This window comes from Camelus bactrianus, chromosome 31, assembly GCF_048773025.1.
Source record: "Camelus bactrianus isolate YW-2024 breed Bactrian camel chromosome 31, ASM4877302v1, whole genome shotgun sequence".
In the NCBI taxonomy this organism is placed as follows: Eukaryota; Metazoa; Chordata; class Mammalia; order Artiodactyla; family Camelidae; genus Camelus; species Camelus bactrianus.
In genome coordinates this window covers 19,068,732-19,093,281 of record NC_133569.1, presented here as the reverse complement: position 1 = coordinate 19,093,281, position 24,550 = coordinate 19,068,732, and the positions used below count along the sequence as shown (strand labels likewise).

At 43.9% G+C, this 24,550-nt stretch overlaps 1 protein-coding gene and 1 long non-coding RNA gene across 2 annotated transcripts in view; one reads left to right on the top strand and one right to left on the bottom strand.

Moving 5' to 3' along the window:
- Positions 1-9,028: 9,028 nt before the first annotated feature.
- Positions 9,029-10,047, bottom strand: LOC141575722 (uncharacterized). Its single transcript, XR_012503470.1, has 2 exons — positions 9,491-10,047; positions 9,029-9,372 (listed from the first exon to the last, which is right to left on the bottom strand). It is a non-coding gene; the product is annotated as an uncharacterized LOC141575722 (long non-coding RNA).
- Positions 10,048-10,168: 121 nt separating this feature from the next.
- The window catches only part of DOCK5 (dedicator of cytokinesis 5), a 176,601-nt gene continuing 162,219 nt past the window's right edge, over positions 10,169-24,550 (top strand). Inside the window, exon 1 of the mRNA XM_074355684.1 lies at positions 10,169-10,390. Coding sequence (XP_074211785.1) covers positions 10,348-10,390 — 43 coding nt within the window. The 5' untranslated portion in view covers positions 10,169-10,347. The remainder of the gene's footprint in view (positions 10,391-24,550) is intronic.

Here is a 24,550-nt window from a genome sequence, read left to right as displayed (position 1 = left end):
GATAAAATTCTGATTTATTTGAAAATATTCCTTGTTGATTCATTGTTGGCCAGTTACGTGACCAGCAAATAAAGACAATTTGTTCTCCTGCAACTCCTGTCTCACATTTCCTTGCGTTGGAGAGAACCGCCCTGAATACTGATCTAACAGTGGGGACTTAATTTCTTCTTTCTGGTGAGTGGGAATGCATGACAGTTCGCACTCTGCGATGCTAGCTGCTGGTCTCCAATGTATACTCTTCATCAAGTTAAGGACTATATTCTTTTCTTAGTTGACTAAGAGTTTGGATCAAGAAGGAATGTTAATTTTACCAACTGCCTTTGGCACAGCTACCCAGATGATCACGTGATTTTTTCTTGGAGACCTTTTAAAAGAACTAAATTCTGTTGATAAATTTCTTACTACTGACCCACCCTTGTATTTTTAGAATAAAACTTATGTAAGTCATTCTGTATTCTTGTCATAGATTGTATGATGAGATTCACTAATGGTTTATTTCATATCCCAATTTATAGCTGTATTTGTACAAATACACATGTGTATTTCTTTATTATTTTCGTCTACATTTTAACAGTTTTCTGCCAGGGTTATGTTGTTCCACAAAATAAATTCGGAAGCATTGCATCTTTTTCTACGGAATAGTTTGTATTACATTCAAGGGATCTAGTCTTTGAATATACAGAAGTACATGTCTTTATATGTAGAGCTGGCATGTTTTTAATTTTTAATTTTTAATTTTTTTCTTTATTTTTTTTAAACTGAAGTATAGTCCGTTTACAATGTTGTGTCAATTCCTGGTGTACAGCAACACATTGCTGTCACACATATACATACATATATTCCTTTTCATACTTTTTCATTATAAGTTACTGCAAGATACTGAATACAGTTTCCTGTGCTCTACACTAGAAACTTGTTGTTTATCTATTTTATATGTACTAGTTAGTACCTGCAAATCTCGAACTCCCAATTTATCCCTTCCCACTCCATCTCCCCGCCCCACCCCCACCCCACCCCCCCGTAACCGTAAGTTTATTTTCTACGTCTAGGCACTTTTTTTAGATGTAATTTTTGGACCACATTTTCCATGCCTTCTACGCTGTTTCGTCAGCTCAGATATTCTATTTCTTGGCTCAGTTTTGTTCATCTTTGTTTTCCTAGTGAATTCTGTCTTTCATTGTGATCTGTACAATTTAATAATTAAGAGCTCTAAGGCATAGTCTTACATGAATTCGCTTCTGTCCATCTACGGTCCTGTGTCCTTTCACATTCCTAACTGTGTATACAGTATTTTTTTTTTTCACTTTTGACTAGATTCACTCCAGGTCTGTTCATTTTATCAGTATACTTCTACTTAAAATGGCTTACAGAAATTTAAGGAAAATATATGGCCATTTGAATTTCCCTGTTGTCCATATTCTAGGTAGACAGAAGTTTCCTATCTTCAAATAGCACACCATCCCAAAGAATTCTAACATTAGAACCCAGACCATGAATTACAATGACAATTTTAAAAATAGGAGGACGAAAGTCAAGTGAGGCCTTTTTGGCAAATGACAGGAGAAATCAAAACACACCTCGCAGGGCTAAGCTCCCTCTTGGCACTTGAAGTGTGGGCCAGGCCCAAAGTTAACAAGGACGGACGCTGACTCCATTGCTAAATGGAGTTTGCCTCCAGAAAGAACCCAAGTGAGCTTATTTCTCCTCCTAAGGGACGTTCTGTGTCTGGGGCCTGAGTCGTTCTGAGAAACAAACCCAGAGGCATAATTTTATGGAGGGAAGGGCCTGTTTACATAAGAACTTTATGCCACAGGAACATGACTAAGAAACTCTGTGAGTAAGGAAGCCTGGGGCGCTGTCCTGTCCAGCTGGGCCAGGTGATCGCTGCAAAGCATTTCAAGATAACCTGTTGTTGTGAAAGAACTGGGCTCAGAATATCGCCCAGATGTGGTGCCAAACAACCTTGGAATGAAGCCAGACTTTGAGATTGAAGACCATACCAGAAAAATTCTTTCATAACGTTGCCAACGCGTTAACATTAATGGTTTGTTGTTAAGCTGTCATTAATAGGTGCTGTAATCACATATTTGCTTGATTCAAAGAATAAACCTACAAAATATCCAAATTTAAAATTTTGCCATCCAAATGAACCATCCCTAAAACTCTGAGTCACCTTTTTTGTTTTTTTTAAACCTATAGCCTCTCTTGGGAGGAGAGCAGGGAATTAGGTTTAACTATTATTTATTTTACTCTTTTATTTTTTAATGGAGGGACTGGGGATTGAACCCAGGACCTCATGCATGCTAGCATACGGCCCACCACTTGAGCTGTCCCCTCCCCTGGCCATTCTCTTTTATTTTCTACTCTGACCTGGTGGTGTCACCAGTATCTACATGGCCTTGCAAACCTTTTTGCAGGTGTTTTCACATTTCTTTCCAGAGCACCATGATCTCAGCCAAGGTCCGCTGCCATTTCCAGTAGGACAGCCACAAAAATGCCTCCCTCCACTCTCTTCCCCCCCAGCTTTACTGAGGTATAATTAACATATAACCTTGTGTAAGTTTAAGCTAGACAACAGGTTTTGGGGGAAGGGGTGGTGGGGGGCTGGTTGGAGGTAATTAACTTTATTTATTTCATTATTTTTTAAATGGAGGTACTGGGGGGTTGGAACCCAGGGCCTCGCGCATGCTAAGCTCTTGAACTGTTCACCCTCACCCCTGACCACGTGTTGATCTGATACGTCTATACTGCAAAACAATTACCACCGCAGCTATAGCTCACACCTTCAGTGCATCACCTAATTATCATATGCTTTTTTTACATAGTCCAGGTGAAAACGTTTAAGACTTGCTCTCTTAGCAACTTTCAAGGATATAACACAGCATCGTTAACTGTGGGCATCACGCCCTACATCCGACCCTCAGAACTCAACTCCTCTTCTAGGTGGAAGTTTGCATCATTTGTATCCTTTGACCAACATCCAGCTCCTGGCAACCATTCTACCCTGTCTCTGTGAGTTCACAGATCACACAGGATTTGTCTTTCTGTCTGACTTATTTCACTTAGCATAATGCCCTCAAGGACCTCAGTGTTGTTGCCAATGGCAAGATTTCCTTCTTTCTCATGGATGAATAATATTCCATTGTTTGTATCTACCACATCTTCATTTCCACCTCTCGGCTACTGTGAATAATGCTGCAGTGAACAGGCCTCGCTCCTCCTCTTTCTTTTTGTTTTTAGCTTTTTTTTATTGAAGTATAGTTGATTTACGATGATTCGGGTGTACAGCAAAATGATTCATTTATACATATATATCTATTCTTTTTTAGATTCTTTCCATTTAGGTTATTATACGATATTGAATATAGTTCCCTGTGCTATACAGTAGGTCCTTGTTGTTTAACTATTTTATTTATTTTTTAACCTTTTTTTATTGACCTATAGTTAATTTATAACATTGTGTTAGTTTCAGGTGTACAGCAAAGTGATTCAGTTATACATACATACATATCTAATCTATATATACTTACATAGATATACATACCTATTCTTTTTCAGATTCTTTTTTCCTTTATAGGTTATTACAAGATGTTGAATACAGTTCCTTGTGCTATTTGCCATAGGACACCTTGTTGTTTACCTGTTTTATATGTAGCAGTGTGTATCTGTTAATCCCAAACTCCTTCCCCTCTTTAAAAGTCTGCTTGCTTGTTCAGTGGGTACCAAAGCAGTGACTCTGTGCTGCTGGCTTACAGAGATTTTGTTATCTTTTTATAGTTTCCATCACTCAGAATAGAGTTCAGAGGGGCTAGGCCAGAGGGCAGTTCCCCAAAACAGACTCTCACTGCTCTCAGAAGTACCCTGACCTCTGATTTCTAAGGCAACCGTTACTACTTGGAGTTCTCCTAATGACTTCTTTCCCAGAAGCTTCTACCAACTCCTTATGCAACAGGCTTCTGGTGGGTCAGTCCCATGTGGGCACATTGGTGCCTCCCTTGTTCCCTGTCCCCTCTCCGGGAGGCCCCCTCCAGCCACCCTCCACCCCCGCCTTCCCACCACTTCAAAGGGCGGCAGTCACAGTGCAGAGAGGGGTTGGCAGAGTCAGCCCAAATCCGGCCCACCGCCTGTTTTTGTACAGCTTGTGTGTGAAGAATGTTTACTATATTTTTAAATGATTGAAAAATCAAAAGAGGAATAATATTTTATCACATATGAAAATTACATGAAATTCAAATGCCACATCTGCAAATAAAGTTTTATTGACACAATACGGCCACACTTATTTCTTATGTATTGCCCTACAGCTGCGTCTCTGCTACAATTGCAGGGTGGAATGTTTGCAACAGAGAACAGACAGCCTGCAAAGTCTAAAATACTTAAAGGGGCCCTTAAAAGTTCACTGACCCTTGGTTTGGACCGTGGAAACTGGAGCTAGTCTGCCTGGGGTTTGAACTTAGTTTTGCCACTAACTACGTGGGTAACATCCTACCATGTCCTGAGCCACAGTTTCCACACTTGTAAAGTGGGGATGACAACAGTCCTATTGACCTCATTAGATTGTTTGGGGATTAAAGCAAGTGGATTTAGAACCCTACCAGGCACAGGACGTAGATGTTAATTATTATTGTTACACGATAGCTGGTGACCATGGAAAACCTGCCTGGTATTAAGTAAACATTCTGGATCAGACTTGCTTCCTAACTGACCTCAAAGTAATAGGAAGAAAAATCTGCCGAATATAAGTCACCTAAACAGTATAGGAGAAGTGTCGTTGTTAAGAGGGAATTGCAAAGTGAAACTTCCCTCCTGTCACAAATAGAGGTCAAATTTAGGCGTTTAACTTCCTGCTTTTCTGCATGGTCCAGGGAATTGCAGCAACCAAGTAGTGTCTTTTATCTTGTTTTGAAGAAGGTTGAATATAAAAATTTTTCCCACTTTCCCCTATAGTTATTTTCCATGTAAATATATAATGTTATGTAATTATAATCATCTTATGGTATATGCAGCCGAATTATTTTTACTTAAGTTGACATCGTAATTTTCCACATTGCTTCTTAGTTTTCATCTTTTGTGTTAAGCAGTTTAATGAAGATAATTTTTCAACATACGTTTTTCAAGATATATATATTTATAGCTTTTTTTAAAATTCAAATAGTTTTCATTCCTTCTCACCTATCGATCAACCCAGTTTTCATTAAACTAATGACTTCAAATTGCTCATGTCATCAACTTCTCCCCAAGGTGATCTCAGAGCAGCCAAGAGCATTCTAGAAACAAAACTAAAAGCTTTTGTCTGCAAAAGCGCTCACCAAGCATGAATCTCACAGTGATGGGGATGGGAACGTGAACAGCGTGAGTGCCCTGACGATCATCTCCCCATTCATTCAGAGCAACTGGACCTCCAAGGCCACAGAGCACAGCCACGGACAGACCCCCGAGATGCTCCCAGCCAAGTCATTCGGGGGCAGAGAGCAATAGTGATGTGTCTGCAAGTTATGCAAAAGGCGTTTCTAGGGCTGAAGAGATCCGTTCCTCAGTCCAGGGTAGCTCATGGGGCCCAAATGATAATAGAACTTGTATGGAACCTGCTCCCAACCTGCATAGAACCGCCCAGTCTCACAGCAGCTGCCCTCAGAAGACTGCAAAGTGGTACTGAGAGCTAAATACATCCCCCTCCCCCATTTTTTGTAGCTCTAGCAACTACACTCAGTCATTTGGAGGATCGATCAAAGGAGCCTCCTCCATCTGGGCAGAGGGCAAGATTTCCTTTAATAGAATCCATAGTTTCTTTGGGAGAAGCAATTAAGTCAGCCAGATTTGGCCAAATAAACCTGGCAATCAACGGAGGAAGTGAAACCCTTGCCAACTGTCTTCACATCCGTCTACTCTCTTAGGCATTGTAAGGGATCATCACAATATTCCTGTCAAAGCAGCCTCTGAATTCATTTATCCTCGTTTCTTTCTCCAAGGCACCTTCAGACAGAGCACGCTAGTGCTTATGAGTGCTTAAGTGTTTGTTTTAGCATCTGAGTATCCGTGGTTGTGGAATACGCTTAATGTTTCTTCTGAAAAGATATCAGGGGAAAAAAGGGTATTTCTGGGAATCATGCTGTTATTCCACCTACCTGTCTTGTTGACGCTCTAATTTTAAGCCACATTTTAATAAAAGACTCTGAATAGCTCTGCTTTTATGATTTAAATGGACTTTCAAATTGGGATTTAACCATCTGATATAACAGAGTGGGTGGACTTCAGTCTTCAGAGGAAAAAAGAATAAACATCCTGAAAGCTGTAATTACAATTTTCCGTTTTCCTCCCACCCTCTTATTGCAATTATTGTCAAACTTGAAATATCCAGTGTCCAAATTCAAACCTTAAGTTTTGCAAAAAGCCTTCAATTCAATGCGGCAGGGTAGGGGTGGGGATGGGGCTGGGGGTGAAGGGGGGGGGGTACGAGGCAGCTGAAATCATTTTGGTTGAAATCCAGTTCTACTTAATGAGCATTAATACTCTGATGTGGGTTAAATTTAGAGAACATTGGTTATGCGATCTTCCTGAACACAGGTGACACTGAAAAAACTGTGAAGCCTCTAATCCCGCAAGGCAAAATGCTTCTGTTCCTAATGGTCCTCATGGAAGCGTTGCTGAGGAAGCTGTGAAGAGGTGAATCCTAAGGAAATGTCAAAGGAGGACTTCAGCACAGAACAACTTGGATGTAAAGGGTGAAGATGAGGTGCATATCCCAGGTGACCAAGAAGTGGCAACTCTCTTTAGTAGCTGCGTGACCGGCCCTCCGGGGATAGACCCCTCCCCCATATCCTCTGCTGTAGCTCCTCTCTGAAGTACCCAGATGATAGTATCTGATGAACATTTCCTGAGTTGTTTTACAGATGCTAAAACCCCCACCAAATGGAAGATGTTAACTACTTGATGACCCTGAGCACACAGTCCCCAGCCCTCTGGAGCCTGAGGATGGAAAATGTTAACCTCTATGACCCTACCCTGTTACCTTGCCATCAACCAATCAGAGAATTGTGCACAGCTGATCACAGACCTGGGGACACCCCTCCCTCACCTGGACTTTAAAAATGCTTTGCTGAAACTCACAGGGGAGTTTGGGCTTTTTGAGCACTAGCTGTCCTGCACTCCTTGCTTGGTGCCCTGTAATTAAGTGCTGTACTTTCCTTCACTGCAACCCGGTGCCAGCAGATTGGCTCTACTGCATTTGGGCGAGTATATCCAAGTTTGGTTTGGTAACAGATGCTCAAGCCCCAAACCTTAGAATTACCCTTGACCCATCTTTCATCGCACAGCCTGGGGGCAAGATCCAGAGCATCTGGGGCCTGAAGCCTATAGAGTGAGGCTCTTAAAAAAAAAAAAAAAAACTTGTATTTTTTTCCCAATACATCAGCATGTTTATTTACAAATGCAGCTGAACAGAAAGTTTCACTAGTTTCTGGAGAAAACTTTTAGCATACAAACTATGATGAATTTTCCATGAATGGAAAGAAGCAGCTTTCTACTGGGAACTATTTAGCGCCAGTTCTGGTGAAGAAAACAGAGCTCCCCTCTTCAAGCAAATCAAATGTTATATAAGCTAAAAAAATGCTTTAACCAGAATATTACACAGATGAAAAGAAGGATACTGAAAGTAAATCTGGCGGTGGATCTTAGTGCAACTTTCCGCAAGGTTCTGCATTAATTTAGTATACATTACAATAAACAGAAAATGCAATTACATATTTATTTTAACTATTTTGAATGTTTCAGAACCTTTAAAAAAAACTAAAATAACCCTCTTCAAAACACCATCAGAAAGTTAAACTAGATCTATCTAGCCACCAAACTTTCCAAAAACATATGCTGATTAAAGGATAGTAAGAAGCCTCAGTGCCCACACTGCCCTCTTGTTGTTTCCACCCTCAATTTATGTCCAGAACCCAGCCTCTTTTCCACCTCCACTCCTACCATCCTGGACCCAACGACCTTCATTTTTTGCCTGAACTACTGAAACAGCCTTCCATCCATCTGATCTTCCTGCCTCTTCCCTTGTGTCTTTACAGTCTATTCATCCCACAGCAGGCAAACTCCATCATGCCCTTGCTCGGTTCAAAATCCTCCAAATTTTTCGCATAGCAACATATAAAGCCCTTGCTATGCCTTTCATGATCCTGTTTTATTGGATCGCCCTGTGCCTCTTGGAACAAGTTTCCTCCTGTATTCTGCCCCTTACTAACACCTCTCACCACCCGGGAATCCATGCTGTTCCTCGCAGTCTTTGGAACCTGCCAAACATGCCTCTGGGCTTCTGCACTTGCTGTTCCTGATGTCCAGAATACTTTCCTCTGAAATCCTCTTTTCCTGCAGGTCTATTCTTCACTGTCACTGCATCAGAGATGCCTTCCCAGACCACTCAGTATAAAACTGCAGGGCCCCCTACCTGTCCTGTCCTCCCTGCTCTGGATTTTTTCTACAGGCTTAGCCTCGTTTGCATACTTTGTTCATTGCCCAGCTCACCTCTTTTAGACTGTAAGCTCTATTTGAGGGTAGGGATTTAACTTTATTCACTGCTGTGAGCCCATTCTTAAAACAATGGCTGACATCTAGTAGGCACTTAATAAATATTTGTGGAAAGAAGAAATTAAGGAAAGCAGAAACTGGGAGATCAGGCTGATTGTGATGTCACTGGCAGAGGAAGGGAAATTTGGGGAGAGATGGTAGGATTCCTTCTGAATGTTAAGTCTAAAGGGACAGCTTTTTTTGAAATTATCATTACACTTTGTGAATAAATACCTGTTCGTCGATGGCGAAGGGAGTCCTAGGAGTGACCCACCATGAATAAGACCTTTAAAAAAATTCAGATCTGACTTTGCAAAAAGTTACCAAAGTTAAAATGCACTAAGTCTTCAATGAAGTTTCACTACATCTTCCCTTCATGTTCCAAATAGGCCAGAAAACCTTCCCAGCCTGCAAGGACAAACCAGTTTCTTTCAAGAGACATTTTCTGAGGCGGTGAACACAAACCAGCTGGTCATTTACTCTGATTTTACTTCTGTGTGCGAGGTAGCAAGGCGCCCCACCCCCACCTCGGATCCAGATCCAGTCTTCATTCTTGACGTCTCTCCAGGAGGAAGTGAGATCCAGGAGAGTTTCAGAGGAGCCTGGGGCCGTTCAAATGAGCAGCCCCTGAGTTTGGCTCTTCGTCCAAACAATACGGTCGATGAACGAGACAGGCTTGGCTGTGCCCGGCCCCCTTCTCCGCAGGGATGCTCTCTGGGCTGCTGGGCTGCTGGAAAAGGGAGATCTGTGGGGCGGACCTTTCCCTCGAGCATGAGGGTCTGACTGTCTTCAGCTGGGGAGGGCTCCCGGTGTCTGGGGGAGACAGGATTTCCAAGTCAGGGCTCCCTACGTCATTTTCCCACAGAGGCCCCCCTAGGAAACGATCTGATACTTTTGAGAAGCCCGTCTCCCCTGCATCAGTTCTGTTTACCAGAAGACAGACGTTCCTGCTTTGAAGGCTATAATCGGTGGCCGCAGGAGATCTTGTCTGTCCTGGAGTCGGGCTTCCAGCTCTCGTGGTGTCACTGAAAGCTCTAGGGGGTGAACGCAGCAATCAAGCGCTCATTCAACAAATATTTACTGAGCGCCCGCTCAGTGCCGGGCACTGCGGGTGCCCCGGGGGCGAGAAGTAACTCACGCAGGATCTTAGTTCCTGTTAACTCATCCTCGTTCCCGCAGAGGCTCCCGCGCGCGCGGTGTGAGCGGACCCCGCGCTCCTCGCCCGCCCGCCCCGCCCCGCACGGCGTGCCCCGTGCCTCCAGCGCAGCCCTCCCGCCTCCCGCGGCGGGGAACCCGCCCCCCAGGATCCAGCCTCCGGGGTTTAGCCCGGGTGGGGAAGGCGGGGAGAAAAAAAGCAAAACACAGAAAGGAAAAACAAACGCCTCCCCGGCCGTGCTGGGAGACTGCTCCCGGGAAGTGCGCGAGGCGGAGCCGGCGCCGGCCCGGGGGAGCGCGGAGTCCCGGGCGGGCGGGTGCCCGCGGGTCGGGGCGCGGAGGCGGCCTGGGCGGGCGGAGGGCGCGGCCGGCGGGAGGGGCCGGGGCGGCGCCCGGAGGGGCGCGCACGGCGGCGTGGCCGCCGGGCCCAGCAGGTGACCGCGGGCTGGAGCCGGGGCCGGAGCGGACTGCGGGCGGCGCGGCTGGGAGGCGGCGCGCGGGGCCGGCGAAGTTGGCTGGAACATGGCGGAAGAGCTCGGGGCGCGCGGGAGCGCGGGGCGGCGGCGGCCGGAGCCCCGGGAGCTGTAGCCGCCGCAGCCGCCGCCGCCGCCGCCGCGGGGCGAGGTCGCCGCCATGGCCCGCTGGATCCCGACCAAGAGGCAGAAGTACGGGGTTGGTGAGTGTCTGCCCCACCCGCCGCCAAGTTCGCGGGAGCGGCCCTGCCCCGCGCGGAGTTGGGCGGCGGACGCCGGGCCATCGGTGCGCGCCCGCCGGGGGACCGGGGTCCGGCTCCCGCTGCCCTCGGGGGCGCCGGGAGGGCTCGGCTCCGGCTGCCGCCGTCCGGGGGCGGTGGGAGCCGGGGCCCGCTCCGGGAGCCCGGCGAGGGAAGTCGTGCTGGCTTCGGGGAATCCAGTGGCTAAAAGTGCTTTCTGGGCTCCGGGACTGGCCATCCTGCCCCCGGCTCCAAAGCTCCAGCGCTCTGCGGAGGAGAGACGCGCAAAGCGAGGGCGCTCGCCTGCGGCTGGTTTGGGACACCAGCTCTGCCGCTCGCCCCTCTCCTCCCCGGCCGTGTGGCTTCATTCGGTAGTTTGTAACCGGCCGAGGCCGGCGGAACGCGAGTCCGCTGGCCGGCCCGGTGCCTTGTGCCTTCCCTCTTCGGTTCTCTCCGAAGCCCAGAGTGAAGAAAGAGTTCGGGCTGGGAAGCCGCCCTCCCCTCACGCCTCCCAGGCACTAGGATCCCGATAGCAGTTGTAAACTGATTGGGAAATTCGAGTTGTGGTGTGGTGATGGAAGCGACAGGAAGTGTGCGGCATGGGAACGGGGGTGGCGGGCCCCCGGGGCAGGTTGTGCGGACACTGGCCCCCAGCGGAGCGTGTATGGAAGGAGAGGGTTGCAGACTGCCTTCTGAATCCCAATTCTGTCGAATAAGTCGGGGACATTTTATTAAGAAAACTGTGACAGGTCCCGTGCAGGGCACTTGGCATTTTGTAAACCACGGTGTAGAGAGTCCCCACGACGTGCGCGGGGTTGCTGTCGTGTTGGGTTTCGATCCGAAGCAGTGGCTGGGCAGGGTCTTGACCCAGGTGAAAATGGTCCTTCTCCACTAACAAGGAGTAGGGTTGCTGAGGTCTTGAGGGAAAACTCTGCCATTAGCGGGGCGATTATAACAGTGGCCAGTTAGGCTTGGGTGCGATTCGCTGGTATATACGGTTGTGTGCGTTGAGAAATTTTATCACTTCCTCTCAGGGTCATTCATCTGGCCTATTTGTAATTTAGCCTTCCGCTTCACCCCGCCCCCAGTTTTTTCCCCCCTTCACCTTAGTGGTTAACTAGGGAGCCCTCTTTGAACCTGTTAATCTGTTTTCTGATGGCTATTTCAGAAATACTTCTATTTTTTTGGTTTTCTTTTTTTTGGAGGGGGTGTAATTAGATGTAATTATTTATTTTAATGGAGGTGCTGGGGATTGAACCCAGGACCTCATGCGTGCTAGGCGTGCACTCCACCACTGAGCTAGACCCTTCCTTCAGAGATACTCTTAACATCATCCATCTCTAGGTGACTTTAAACTCTGTGGCCATGAGTCAGTTACAAGAAAACAAACATGCTCATATTTCTTACTTTTAGATTCTGATCCTTTATGTATGTATGTGGTCATGTATATAATGATATATATATAATTCCTTATTTTCCATATGTTGCAAAAACCTTTTTCCCTTTAAATTTCTTTTGGAATCCTTGCACTCTCCTAAGGCTGTATCTCCGATGTTATATAGATGTTTTTGTCCCAGACGACCCCTTTGTGATTTGGTCGCGAGATTTCAGACAGGGACTCCTGATCAGGTGTACGTTAGTTAAGTAGCTAGTCAATTGTTGTGGAAGTGAATTGGAGTCAGTTTATTTGTGAGTATTACTGGGTACTAACTCCTAAATTAAAGTATGTTTAGCAATGGCTAACCAGTCTACTCACAAAAAAGTTATCAGTTCTAACTTCGTTCAACAGGGGAAAAAGCTTTCCAAAACCATTATGACTTTGGCATCATTAAATGCAAACATGCCCTTAGAATGTGGTAGCCAAATTGCACCACGATATAATTTGGGAGAATTTCCAGAGACACAATAGATTCTGATTAATCTGGTTTGACAAAAGGACCCACTGTTAGGACAGATAAGCTGATGAGACAAATCTCCATTGTTTATTCCTAAAACACATTGTTGTTCCTGTTACCTCCCTGCTGGGAAGCCTTCCTTGGCCTACAGGGTAAAGTCTGGACTGAGCCCGGCTTTCAAGGTTCTGATAATCCAGTTCCACAGACCTTCCCAAACTGTCTCTCTCACAGATTCTTTCAGCCCTCCCGCACAGACACTGCCCTTCTTGCTCTTGTGCAATATACCACGGAGAGTCCCTCCTTTGGGACTTTGCCCCCCTGTACTTGTCCCCTGTTCTGCGTGCCCTCCCACCTCTGCGTCCCACAGTCCAGCCTTCCGCTCAGGGCTCCCATCGGTACCGCCTCCTTCAGGTTGGGTGTTCACCAGACCCCATACCTTCACGCCGCTGCCTCACAATTCCTCCATTTTCTTGCTTATCCTATCTTGCGGTTCAGTGAACGAGAAGGTTATGGTTCTGTGTCCCTGTGACTCAAGAGGGGTCCTCAGTTTAGAGCATGCTTTCAGCAGGTACTTGTCCTTGGTGTTGGGGTGGTGTTCCGAAGCACCAGCCTTATTTCTATGACTTAATGCAGTTTTTTCCCCAATCAGGTTTTAGCATCTCACTCACTCCAATATGAGATTTATTTTGTTCTGTTAGATGGATGAAGTGAGAGCCTTTAGTCGGTCTTCGTCTTTGCAAGTAAAAAAATGAACCATGCTACTGAGAAAACAAACAGAATAGACAGACTTTTAAAAATACGATTGGAAAAATTGGCTTATTAGCCTTTGCCGTGGGGTTCACTTCTGAGTGTCTGTTGGACAGATTTCATTTCTGGGAAATGAAGCAAACTCTGTGATGGACATTTTGAAGCGTTTTAATGACTCATAGCCACTCTGTGTGGGGGGAGCGCTTTGATCTCAGTTTGAATTGTGCACGGTGAAGCCAGCAGCCTGTACTTAGGGCCACGATTGGCTGTCGCTGACAGCCTAGATTATTCTACAGGGACCGACGTGCAGTCTGTCTGGGCTTTCTTAGTTCTTCAAAGACGTTGGCTGGACGTCTAGCATTAGGTGGGCTGAAATGACCTCTGTGTGTTTTCAGGCGAGAGGACCACAGACTTGCTTCTTTAAACTTCTGTGCTAAGTTCTTAGGAACAAGTGCTCCGCCCCGCTGCCATGGAAAACTGTTTTCTTTCTCCTTCTCTTCTCCTTGTTTTCTTTTCCTTTATTCTTTCTTTCTGTCTTTCTATAATTTTTTTCTGTTTTAGGATATGAGGGTAAAACATGTTTATTTTTATTTTAACCTTTTTTTAAAATTGAGGTATAGTCAGTTTACAATGTTGTGTTAGTTTCTGGTGTACAGCATAATGTTTCAGTCATCCGTATGTTCCTTTTCATATTCTTTTTCATTATAGGTTCCTACAGGATACTGAATATAGTTCCCTGTGCTGTACAGTAGAAACTTGTTTATCTATTTTATATATGGCAGTTAGTATCTGCAAATCTAGAACTCCCAATTTATCCGTTCCCACTCCCTTTCCCCCTTGGGTAACTGTAGTTCTGTGAGTCTGTTTCTGTAAAACACTTTTATTTAGATGTCAAGCAAACATTAGTGATGTATATTCAGCGTAGCCTTCTGATGATTGAAACATTTCTTCATCAGAGTTGTCTGCTCCCTAACAAGCTATTCATATCACGAACAGACCCAGATTTTATTGGTGATGGATTCTTTGCAAAATCGTTCTTTATTGTTGGTTGGGATTCATCATATATATTGTTATAATGTGATGAGAGGCAATTTGGGACGGAATGTTTGCTTCGCTATTAGCTTTTCAACTGTTTCGTGTACTGGGTAGGCCCAGTTAGCTTAAAAACATTTAACTTTGCAGATTCTCGAATGTTAGTGGTAAAAATTTGTGATACTGTAACACAAGTGTTCTTTATTAATGCAGAATAACTGCTGTACTTTTGAATTAGTGATGAGCACGTACGATTTTTTTTTTTCAAGATGTCTGTAATCACCATAATGCGAATGAAAACACCTGTGATTTCAATTGATGCCGAGCACCAGGAGTACGCCTGTGGCTTATTGCCTGCGGTCATAATTGAAGTAAATGCTGAGTCTCAGAAAACAGAGGTGTAATTTTTTTCCCTCTTCAAGTGCATGTTTCCTCGGAATTTGCACACAGATGAAGAATCCTTGGCTGTAAAGATCACATAGTTAATTAGTTACAGAACCAGATACAAGCAACAACAGTAACACATTGATCAGCTGTCCACTGTGACACACAGGTGCTAGACATTATACATTTGTAATGAATTGAGGAATCCTCCCCTTAAGGCGTCTGTGTTCTAACAACACTGAGGCTGAGAAGAGAAGGAATAGAGAATTAATATTTATTACGAATTCACTTTGTGACATTGTTCTGAACCTTTTATTTCAGTATGTTCCAGAAACATGTAGGGGTCTAGAAAACCCTTTAGGGGGCCCATGAGATTGAAACTTTTTTTGGGCAGTAATACTAAGGTGTCATTGGCCTGTTGCCACTCTGTCCTCCCATGAGCATACAGCATAGTTTCCCAGGGGTGGCATCAAGTGTGATACTGGGATGGACTAATGCAGAGCCAGATACGAGAAACTGACTGCCTTTAGTGATGCCAGACATCGAAGAGATTTACAAACATGCAAAACCATGCAACTCTTCTGAGTGTTTTTGTTTGGAAAAGTAGATTTGCTCTAAATAGATGTATATATATTTGCTAGTATGTATTGGGTTTGTTATGGTTACTTTAATTACCAAAAATATTTTTTAAGTGTGTCAGCTTGAATTTCTGATATGGTGAATAGTGATAGCTGTTACCCACATACACAAAAGCTCTTTGGACTTCTCAATAACTTTTAAGAGTGTTATGGGGGGGAAAACCCTAAAAAAACTAATTAAAAGAAAAGTATTACAGGGGTTCTGAGACTAAAACTTTCAATGCTGCTACTTTACACATTATTGCATTAAATCTTTGGGATAATGCTGTAGTTCTCACAGATTGTGTCCTTCTGCAGATAAGAAATCCCAGATAAGAAATATACATTTTTTTCATCCATGTCCACATAATCTCGTTATAAGCCAAAACTCTCCTCCTTGTGTGTTTCCCAAACACACAGTTTCAATTGTTCATCCGTCACCTTGATCTCTGCCACGTGCCGTGTTGACCTTAAACAGATAGACTGCCAGTCATTTCTCCGGCAAAAAAATGGATTTATTCGGGATCAGCGGAGAATTGCAATTCAGGGTCAGAAGTGCCCTGTGGGTCTGCAGGCCACATGCAAGTAGGTCCCTGCAACCAGGAGAGGAGAACCCTCTCATAGAGGGGACAAGGAAGGGCTGTAGTAAATAGTCCACTGGAGGAATTGAGAGTTTGAAGCGTAGTGGCTTTTCATTGGCTGCGTTGTGATCGGTCCCATTGGCTGAGCTCCTGCCAGGCAAGAAGAGGAAGGCTCTTCTTCCTGTTGGGTTCTGCCGTTACGCAGGGCAGGAGCCCTCCACGTCTGGCCTCCTGACTATTCTAATAGAGGTTTCTGTTTCTGTGCCAAATTTTACACCAGGTACCCTCGTGTAGCTGCTTCTTGCCCGTTGCTGTACCCATTTCCTTCTCTATTATGTTTTTACTTAATATTTTCTTTATGTTGCCTGCTTTTTGTTTTTACCTACAACAATTTATTGAACAAGAAAACCTTACCTTCCTACCGTTAAAGGAGAACCAGCATCACTTGCTTTAAAAAGAGGCCACCTTCAAAGTAAAGGCAGCAGAGATAAGACAGCAGTGTATTGGATTCTGGCTCGATGCCGTTGCCTGTCAAGCCATTTTCTCCATTAAAGAGGGAGGAGGCTGGTGCCCAGCTGAAATTTTCTCTTTGGTGTATTAATGTGGATTCTCTCTATTTGCGGCAGTTAAAATTATATAAAGCCACCTCAGACACTGACTTCGTGCGTGTTGAACCATTGCTCCGAGGGGAAATACAAGGTCAGGTTCCTGGGAGCCTCTGGTCACATTTTCATCAACTGATCAATATGTCACCTTATTTTGTGTTTCTATTTAAGGTTTAAAGACCTCATTTAATATACATCGTTGATTCACTAACATTCGACTCAAGGCCAAGAACCCTGTATAACTCAAGCCTGAACAAAGCTTACCTAACCTGTGTATTTTCTCCATAAGGCAAATCACGTCCTTTTTGGGCTTGAGAACACGACACAGCCCTTGAATGCTAAGCTTGGGGGCCATTTAAATAGCAAAATCTTTAGCAAAGAGCACAAAATTAAAACATGGCACTGAAGTTAAGACCCTGAGAAGGACTCTTGTTTACAGCATGAGGACTGAAGCAGAAAGGTGGGGGGGCGACCCCGTGTCCCACCTCGAGTGGGAACTTGCGTGTCTCTGCACACACCTGGGAGTGACCTGCAAAGCACCCAGGAGTGCTGATCTGGGGCTTACGAATAAATTTTAGTGAGTGAGGGAATTCACAAATACTGTAGAATCTGCGAATAATGAGGATCAACCATAGCTGATTTAGATAGAGAATTAAAAATGGAATCACATTCCCTTCTTAGCTCTTTCTGAGAAGCCTAGTGAAAGGTACTACTGTCCTGGCCCACAGCCTGTCTGGCCACAGCTCTCGACATCTCGCCTTTTCCCTAATTGCCCTATTTGTTTGTTTGTTTGTCTTTACTGTCTGTCTCCCATACTAGAATGTGGGGTTATGAGGACGGGAACTTTATCCTCGTCATCAGTGTTCCCCAGCTCCGGGGAAGGCACCTGGCACGCGGTCAGCACTCAGCAAATAAATACTGAGGGAGTAAATGAATGCTCCTACCTTCCGAAACCTGTCTTGTGGGCCATGAGAGGGAATTTTCCCCATGTATATTGCCCTCTGTGCGCCTCCAGTGAGATAGTCAAAGGCTGTAAGAAAAAAAAAAAGGAAAGGATAGATAACATTGGCTTAATAAGTTGTTTAAGGAAAGGATCGTGCAAACATGGCGGGAGAGGAATGGAAATCCTAAGCGATTATTTATTAGACAGGAGGGAAATGGGAGCGCTTTGTGGCTACTGCTCCCCCCCCCCCGTCATTATTGGTGGAGGCTTTGTGGAGGAAAATGCACTGTAGCCTTGGCTAAATGGAAGAAAAAGGCTTGACCACAGTGGTGAATAGGGTTTAGGAGGTTCTGACTCATTGGATTAGCGCCGTGTTGAGCATGAGTTGGAAAGGAAAGAAGATGCAACCTAAGGGAGGGAACCAGGCGTTTAAAGTCACCCGTCCCTTCGCATTACCAGGAAGGAGTCGAGAAGCCGTTCAGTCAGCACCTGCAGACTGTGTGCAGGGTAGTTAAACCAAGAAGGTAAGAGATCACAAGTAACGTGGAAAAGAAAACGTCACTTAGAGTACCGGCGAGGGGCTTGGAAGCAAAGGTCATGGTTACAATTTAGTTTGTCCCAATTTACAGAAGACTTTTGTTTTTCTTTTGGTAGTATAGTCAGTTTACAATGTTGTATCAACAGAAGGCTTTTTGCAGTGGTCAGATCTGCCATCATAGTAGCTTGACACGTAACTTAATTTGCGGTTTCGCCTCATCTGAATTTTAGGAGACAAACCAGTGGGGTTTGAGGGTAAGGAATCATCTCATGGCCATGAATTTTTCTGTAAAGGAAACGTTTTCCAACTTTGAGTGTATCCCCAGCAATATCCAATATAATAACAGTAAGTTTATACATGTAGAATATTTTAGTACTGTCCAAAGGACAAAAAGAGGACCGTGGGTCAGAATCTCATACCTCATTTCAGTTCTTCAAAATGAGCTGTAATAGAATTGTAAGAATTTGACCCATATCTCTGTGGCCCAGAAACTTGACTAAGGTCACATAGTTTCTTCTTCAGTAAATATTTCAAAGGTGGGAAAGCTAGTTTTCTCCGTCATCAGGTGGAATCACCCAAGAAATGCCTACTGTGTGTGGACATTGAAGGGTGTGATACATCCTCTGGGCAGCCTTTGTCCTGAGTTTAGAAGTGGCGTCCAGCCTACCTCAGGAATAAGGGGGTTTTATTTTTAAGCTTAAAACAGTGCTTTGGGGGGAGGGTATAGCCCCGTGGTAGAGTGCATGCATAGCATGCAGGAGGTCCTGGGTTCAAACCCCAGCACCTCCATTAAAAAAATAAACATAATTATCACCCCCACCCATAAAAAGAAAAAAGAAGTTTATAAAAAAAAGAGTTAAAAACATGCTTTGGAGAACAGGCTAAGAAATGATTTTGAGGCAGAGATCTGGGTGGGCAAGGAAAAGCAGGGCTAATGTAATTTTTCCAAGCGAGGTCCAGGCCACGTCCTCTCGGAGCCCGGGCCAGCAGCCCAAGCTCACGCAAACCATTGTCTGAATTGCTGGCAGCCGGTTCCCCAGCAAGAGACAAAAGTGGTCTTTGTGTTGTCGCAAACCTCTGGGCCATCACAGAGCTGCTGCTGTTCAGATGGACCCACCTTTCCGGGTTGGGCCATTTTCTCTTACCTTTCCACACCCCCTGGGACTGTCCAGGTCAGCTGAAGTCACTGGAGCCCCACAATGTCCTCTGAGAACCTCAGGCGTCCAATTTTTGCCTTTTAAAACAACTTGAAGGTAGGAAATTGCAGCAGAGATTAATTCCCTCTTGAAAATAGCTCTTCGCTGACTCAACCCAGGTGAGGGAGAACGCACCCTAACAGCTGGCGTGTTACCTGGGTGCCAGTGGCAGGACGGTCTGTGCTGTGTTTGGACTGTCTGTGAGCCTGGAACCAGAGGGCTGTCACTCCGCAGCCGTCCTGCAGGAGACCGGTTCGAAGACTAAGTCAGAAGTCTCAGTTACGGAAATCTAACTGCCCTGCTGCCCTTTGGTGTGTAGACTCACAAAACATTAAGAGCCAGATTCATTATGTATCACCTCTTGGCGAACACCTCATTTTATTGGAAAACTATGTCCCGGAGGCATAAAATGACTTAACTAAAATCCCAAAGCTTGTAGCAAATGTGTTTCAACTTGTTGTCTCCTGGCTGCTTCCTTTTTCTTCATAACTGGAGACGGCATGTTTTTTAAATCACGTCTGCTTGAGAGTCTGAGGAGTACATTCTCTCCACCCAGGAAAATGCCTGTGTCAGCCCTGGGTTTTGTCCAGGTGGAGGTTTTGTTCTATAAGATCCAGCTATTAAATATCTGCCCCCCCTTTTTATTGAGAGATAATTGACACAGAACATTATTTCTGTTTCAGGTGTACAATATCATGATTTGATATTCATGTATTGCAAAATGATCACCACAGTAAGTCTGGTTAACATCAGTCACCACACAGAGTTACAAGTTACTTTCTTGTTTTTTTTGATGAGAACTTCAAAAATCTACTCTTGTAGCAACTTTCAAATATACAATACAATGTTATTAACTATAGTCACCATACTGTACATTACATCCCCAGGACTTATTTATCTTATAACTGGAAGTTTGTACCTTTTGACCACCTTCACTCATTTCTTGCCCCCCGTCCCCACCTCTGGCAACCACCAGTCTGTACTCTGATTTTATGTTGTTGTTTTTAGAGCCTGTGTTATTAGTAATAATATATAGTGCTTGTCTTTCTCCGACTTATGTCGCTTAGCATAATGTCCTCCAGGTTCACTCATCTTATTGCAGATGGCAGGATTTCCTTCTTTTTTCTGGCTATTCCATCTTTTTGAGTTAGGGTTACTGTTTCCTTCAGGTAAATGCCCGGAAGTGGAACTGGTGGATCACATGGTAGTTCTATTTTTAATTTTTTGAGGAACCTCCAAACTGTTTTCCTTAGTGGCTGCACCAATTTACATTCCCACCAACCATGCACAAAGGTTCCCTTTCCTCCACATCCTCACCAACATTTGTTAATCTCTTGTCTTTTTGAGAATAGCCATTCTGACAGGTGTGAGGTGATCCCTCACTCATGTTTTGATTGGCATTTCCCTGATGACTAGAGATACTGAGCATCTTCTCAGGCACATGTTGGCCACCTGTATGAGTCTTCTTTGGAGCAATGCCTGTTCAGATCCAGCCCATTTTTAAATTGGATTGTTTCGATTCTTTGATATTGAGTTTATGAGTTCTTTACCTATTTTGGATAGTATCCCCTTGTCAGATATATGATTTACAGGTATTTTCTCATTTTGGTAGGTTGTGTTTTCATTTTTTTGATGGTTTTTGCTGATCACCTTCCCCTTTTTAAGAGTTCTGAGAAGGAAGTGTGTTTAGAGGTTTGAGCCTGCAAAGTGGAAGTCACGCTGTGGGTTCCATGGTGGTCACCATGTCTCAGACGGCGATGGGCCAGTGTCTCTGGTCCTTAGCACCATGGTACTGACATGATGTTAGTCGCAAAATTAATAAGTAGCGTGACATTCTCATGATGTTACAGGCATGTTTGAGAACAAGTGTTACTGTGGTTACAAGGTGCTGATGAATGAAGGGTTAGGTATTGATCATAAGGGATTAGAATACTGACCCGGCAGTGAGGGGACATTGGGTTTTTTTTTTAGGCTTGTATTTTGAACAAAATGATGATGTCTTGTTCTAAACACTTGATGTGGGAGGAGTCTGAGTAAGATTCCTTGCTCTGACCGTGCTGGGCTTTGAGCTTCCTTCAGAACAGGCACAAATAGCAGGTGTCCCGGCTCTTCACTGTGTGAAGCAGAGCACACTGCCCCTCCAAGCATGACAGTGTGATTCATTTTAATTTCCATCTCTCAGGATTCTGAGGCACAGTTTCTGTGAACTGCACATGGTTATATATATTTCTCCATCAGTAGTTACTAAAAGCGTAGTTATGTATCTGTCATCCTTTAAAAAAGGGCTCCTAAGGCTTAGAAATATTGGGGACTTTGGTATAATTGAAGTTCTGATGTGCTGTGTTTTATAACCATACTGTGTGTACAGTTCACTGTGATCTGAAAAACCCATTTAAAATTGGTATAGTATCTCTCAAATATTGGTTAAAATTAAAAGTGCACATACCCTTTGACTTAGCAATCCAATTTTTATGAGTTTGTCCTACAGATAAATGAACACACATGAGGAGTGTTACATGGACAGGATTACTTATAGCATTATTTATAGCAAAACCATGAAAACAGCTTAAATTTGAATCAGTGGGGGATATAGCTATGTGTATGTAGACATGTGCATACCATGGAATATTATACAGCCACTAAAAAGAATCAGACTCAGTGACAAAGTGTCTGCTAAAGATGATATTGGCATGCAGTGATGATACTGGCATGCAGTGATGATACTGGCATGCAGTGATTATAGGCTGATCTCTTCAAAAATGGTACTGGGTCAGGTGGTTATCTATATTGAAAAAATATACTGGACACCTACTAAGTGCCATATAAAAAATTGATTTCAAATGTCCCAATGTGAAACAATGAAAGCTTTCAGAAAAAAGCATCAGAGAGCATCTTGACCTTGGAATAGGCAGAGGTTTCTTAAAGGGACACAGAAAAACACTAACTTTAAAGGAAAAAAAAATTAACGCTGAGTCATATTAAAATTAAGAACTTTGAACACCCTGAAGAAGAGATTAAAAAGACAACCCACAGCGTAAAAGCCATTCTCAATACACATATCTGACCAATAGCTCTGTTATGAAAATGTGAACAACTACAAATAAATAAGAGAAAACAAAAACCAGAGGATTTGAATAGACACTTCACAAAAAAATGATATCCAAACATCCAGTAAATATTTGGAAAGGTGCTGATCTCCATTTGTCATCACAGAGATGCAAACACAACGGCGGACAACAGCAGCCCTGCCAGCAGGGCTAAATGGGGGGTGGGGAAAAAACCCACATGCCAAAAATGGAAATTCCAGCTTTGGGTAGGATGTGTGGCAACAGGTAGCCTTGTGCACTGGTGGGACTGTAAATTGGTCTAACCACTTCAGAAAGCTGTTTAGTAGTTCCTAGTAAAGTGTGACCCAGCAGTTCCACTCTTGGGGAAATGAAAAACTTCCACAAAAAGACTTGGGTAGAAGGTTGCTAGTACAGTCTTCAAAATAGCCCCAAATTGGAAACCGTGCTCGTGGCCATCAGTAGTTGAATGGATTATAAATTGTGGTGTCCTCACACCAGGAAATATTATAAGATGGTGAGAATGAGTAATTGACATGCACATGCCAAAAAAATAGATAAATCTCACAAACATGAGGCTAAGTGAGAGAAGGCGAACACAGAAAGGTTCACGCTGCATTATTCAGTTTCTGTAAATACCAGTACAGTCAAAGCTGGCTGTTTTCAGAAGTCAGGATCGTGGTTCCCCTCGATGTCTGCAGGGTAAAGGGGTGGTCGTTGTGCTGGAAGGAGGATGAGCAGGACATTAGGCTACTGGTAATGTTTGTTCTGTTTCTTGATCTGCGTACTAGTTAGGCGGGCACAGTCAGTTTATGAAACGTTAGTGAAATGTACATGTATGGTTTGTGCACGCTATGTATATTACACTTACGTAAAATTTATTTTTAAAGAAAAAGAACGGGACAGCCCTCTATACATTGATATGGGCTATTTCCAAGGTCTGTTTGAGGAAAGAGGCAAGATTCAAAAAGTGTATATAGCATTAATTTCATTCATTAAACAAATATTTACACAGTACCCACTGTGTGGGCACTGTTCTAGGCACTGAAGGCAGTAGACAAAGAAGAGCGTATGTTTGTGTATTTGTAAGTGCTAGATTATTTCTGAAAGCGTGCATAAGAAATTGCCCATTATTTCTTGGCTGACTGAGTGTGGAGCATTTTTTAACGGAATATTTTTGCACCTTTTCAAGTTTGTGCAATGTGAGTGGATGACCAATTTAAACAAATAAATAAATTGAACTTAACAATCCTATTACTAGTAATATAACTTGTGAGCTAAAGGCAGCAGCTGTTGTCACCCCTGCTTTAGAGATCCAGCAACTGAAGCAGACAATTTTTTTGTGATTTGCCCCAGATCACACGGGTTGTCTTGGCTGGGTTTGGCAAATAGGCATTCCACCCGGTATCTCAAACTGTGCTGACTCTTGCATAGTCTATTAGCAAACAGTCTAACTTGATATGTTCCTCTATTCTTGATGACTGTCTGTAATTTCATACACTTTGCTTTCGACCATTCAGTTAATTACTTATGACACATTCTGTCTCTTTGTTTGTAATCAAAGCCAGATCCAAGATTTTGCTTCAGTTAAGGTCAAAATGGAATTTCCATGTTTATCCTAGTCTCATCGCTTTATAACCCTAAAATTTCAAAAACCTTGCGGAATCATGTCATTAATTTTAATGTGCTGGTTGTTGTCAGGGTCTACACGGTTATTTTATTTTATGGTGGTTATTTTATGGTAGTCTCAGACTTTGACTCCTCTATCTGTTGGAAGATAATAAAGTGTGATGTCACTGTTTTATTTTGATAAGGGAATGAACATCCCAAATACACAAAGTCTTGTGTTACATAAATAGAGTATTTCACCAATGAAACATTTATATATAATTATTTCTATAGTTAACAGCATCACTAATATGATATGCCTTTTAAAAAAATAAACCACGTTCTGAGTTGCTGAGAAGCTGGAGATGAAGATGTTGATTCGCTCAGGGACACGTGGTGAGCTGACATCAGAACCGTGGGTGCTACTTATGTCCTGCAGACCATTGTTACAGTGCCTTGTGGCTAAGCTGTGCTGAAGATCAGAATCGTCAGGGTACATGCAAGAGGCATCTGCTGCAGAGTGAAGCTTTGGGGAGTAGCTTTTAGGTTTGGAGTTTTCAAGTCTACGTCTTCTCACTTTTATTACTCTTTGCATTTGTGAAGTCATAGAAGGCTCTAAGCCAAGTGAGAAAGGAGGAATAAGAGTTGTACGCGTCCTGGGTCAGCGGACCAGGCAGTCATTATCTGCAGGTTTGTGACGCGGGAGCCTGCCCCCCAGTAGGTGCCCTTGTTCGCAGAGCAGGGTTGATTCCTAGGTAGATAAGCAAGTTGAGGGGGGAGGGTGTAGCTCAGGTGGTAGAGTGCATGCTTGGCATGCACAAGGTCCTGGGTTCAATCCCCAGTACCTCCTCTAAAAATAAATAAATAGACCTAATTTCCTCACCCCCCACCCCCAAAAAGAAAGAAATTTGGT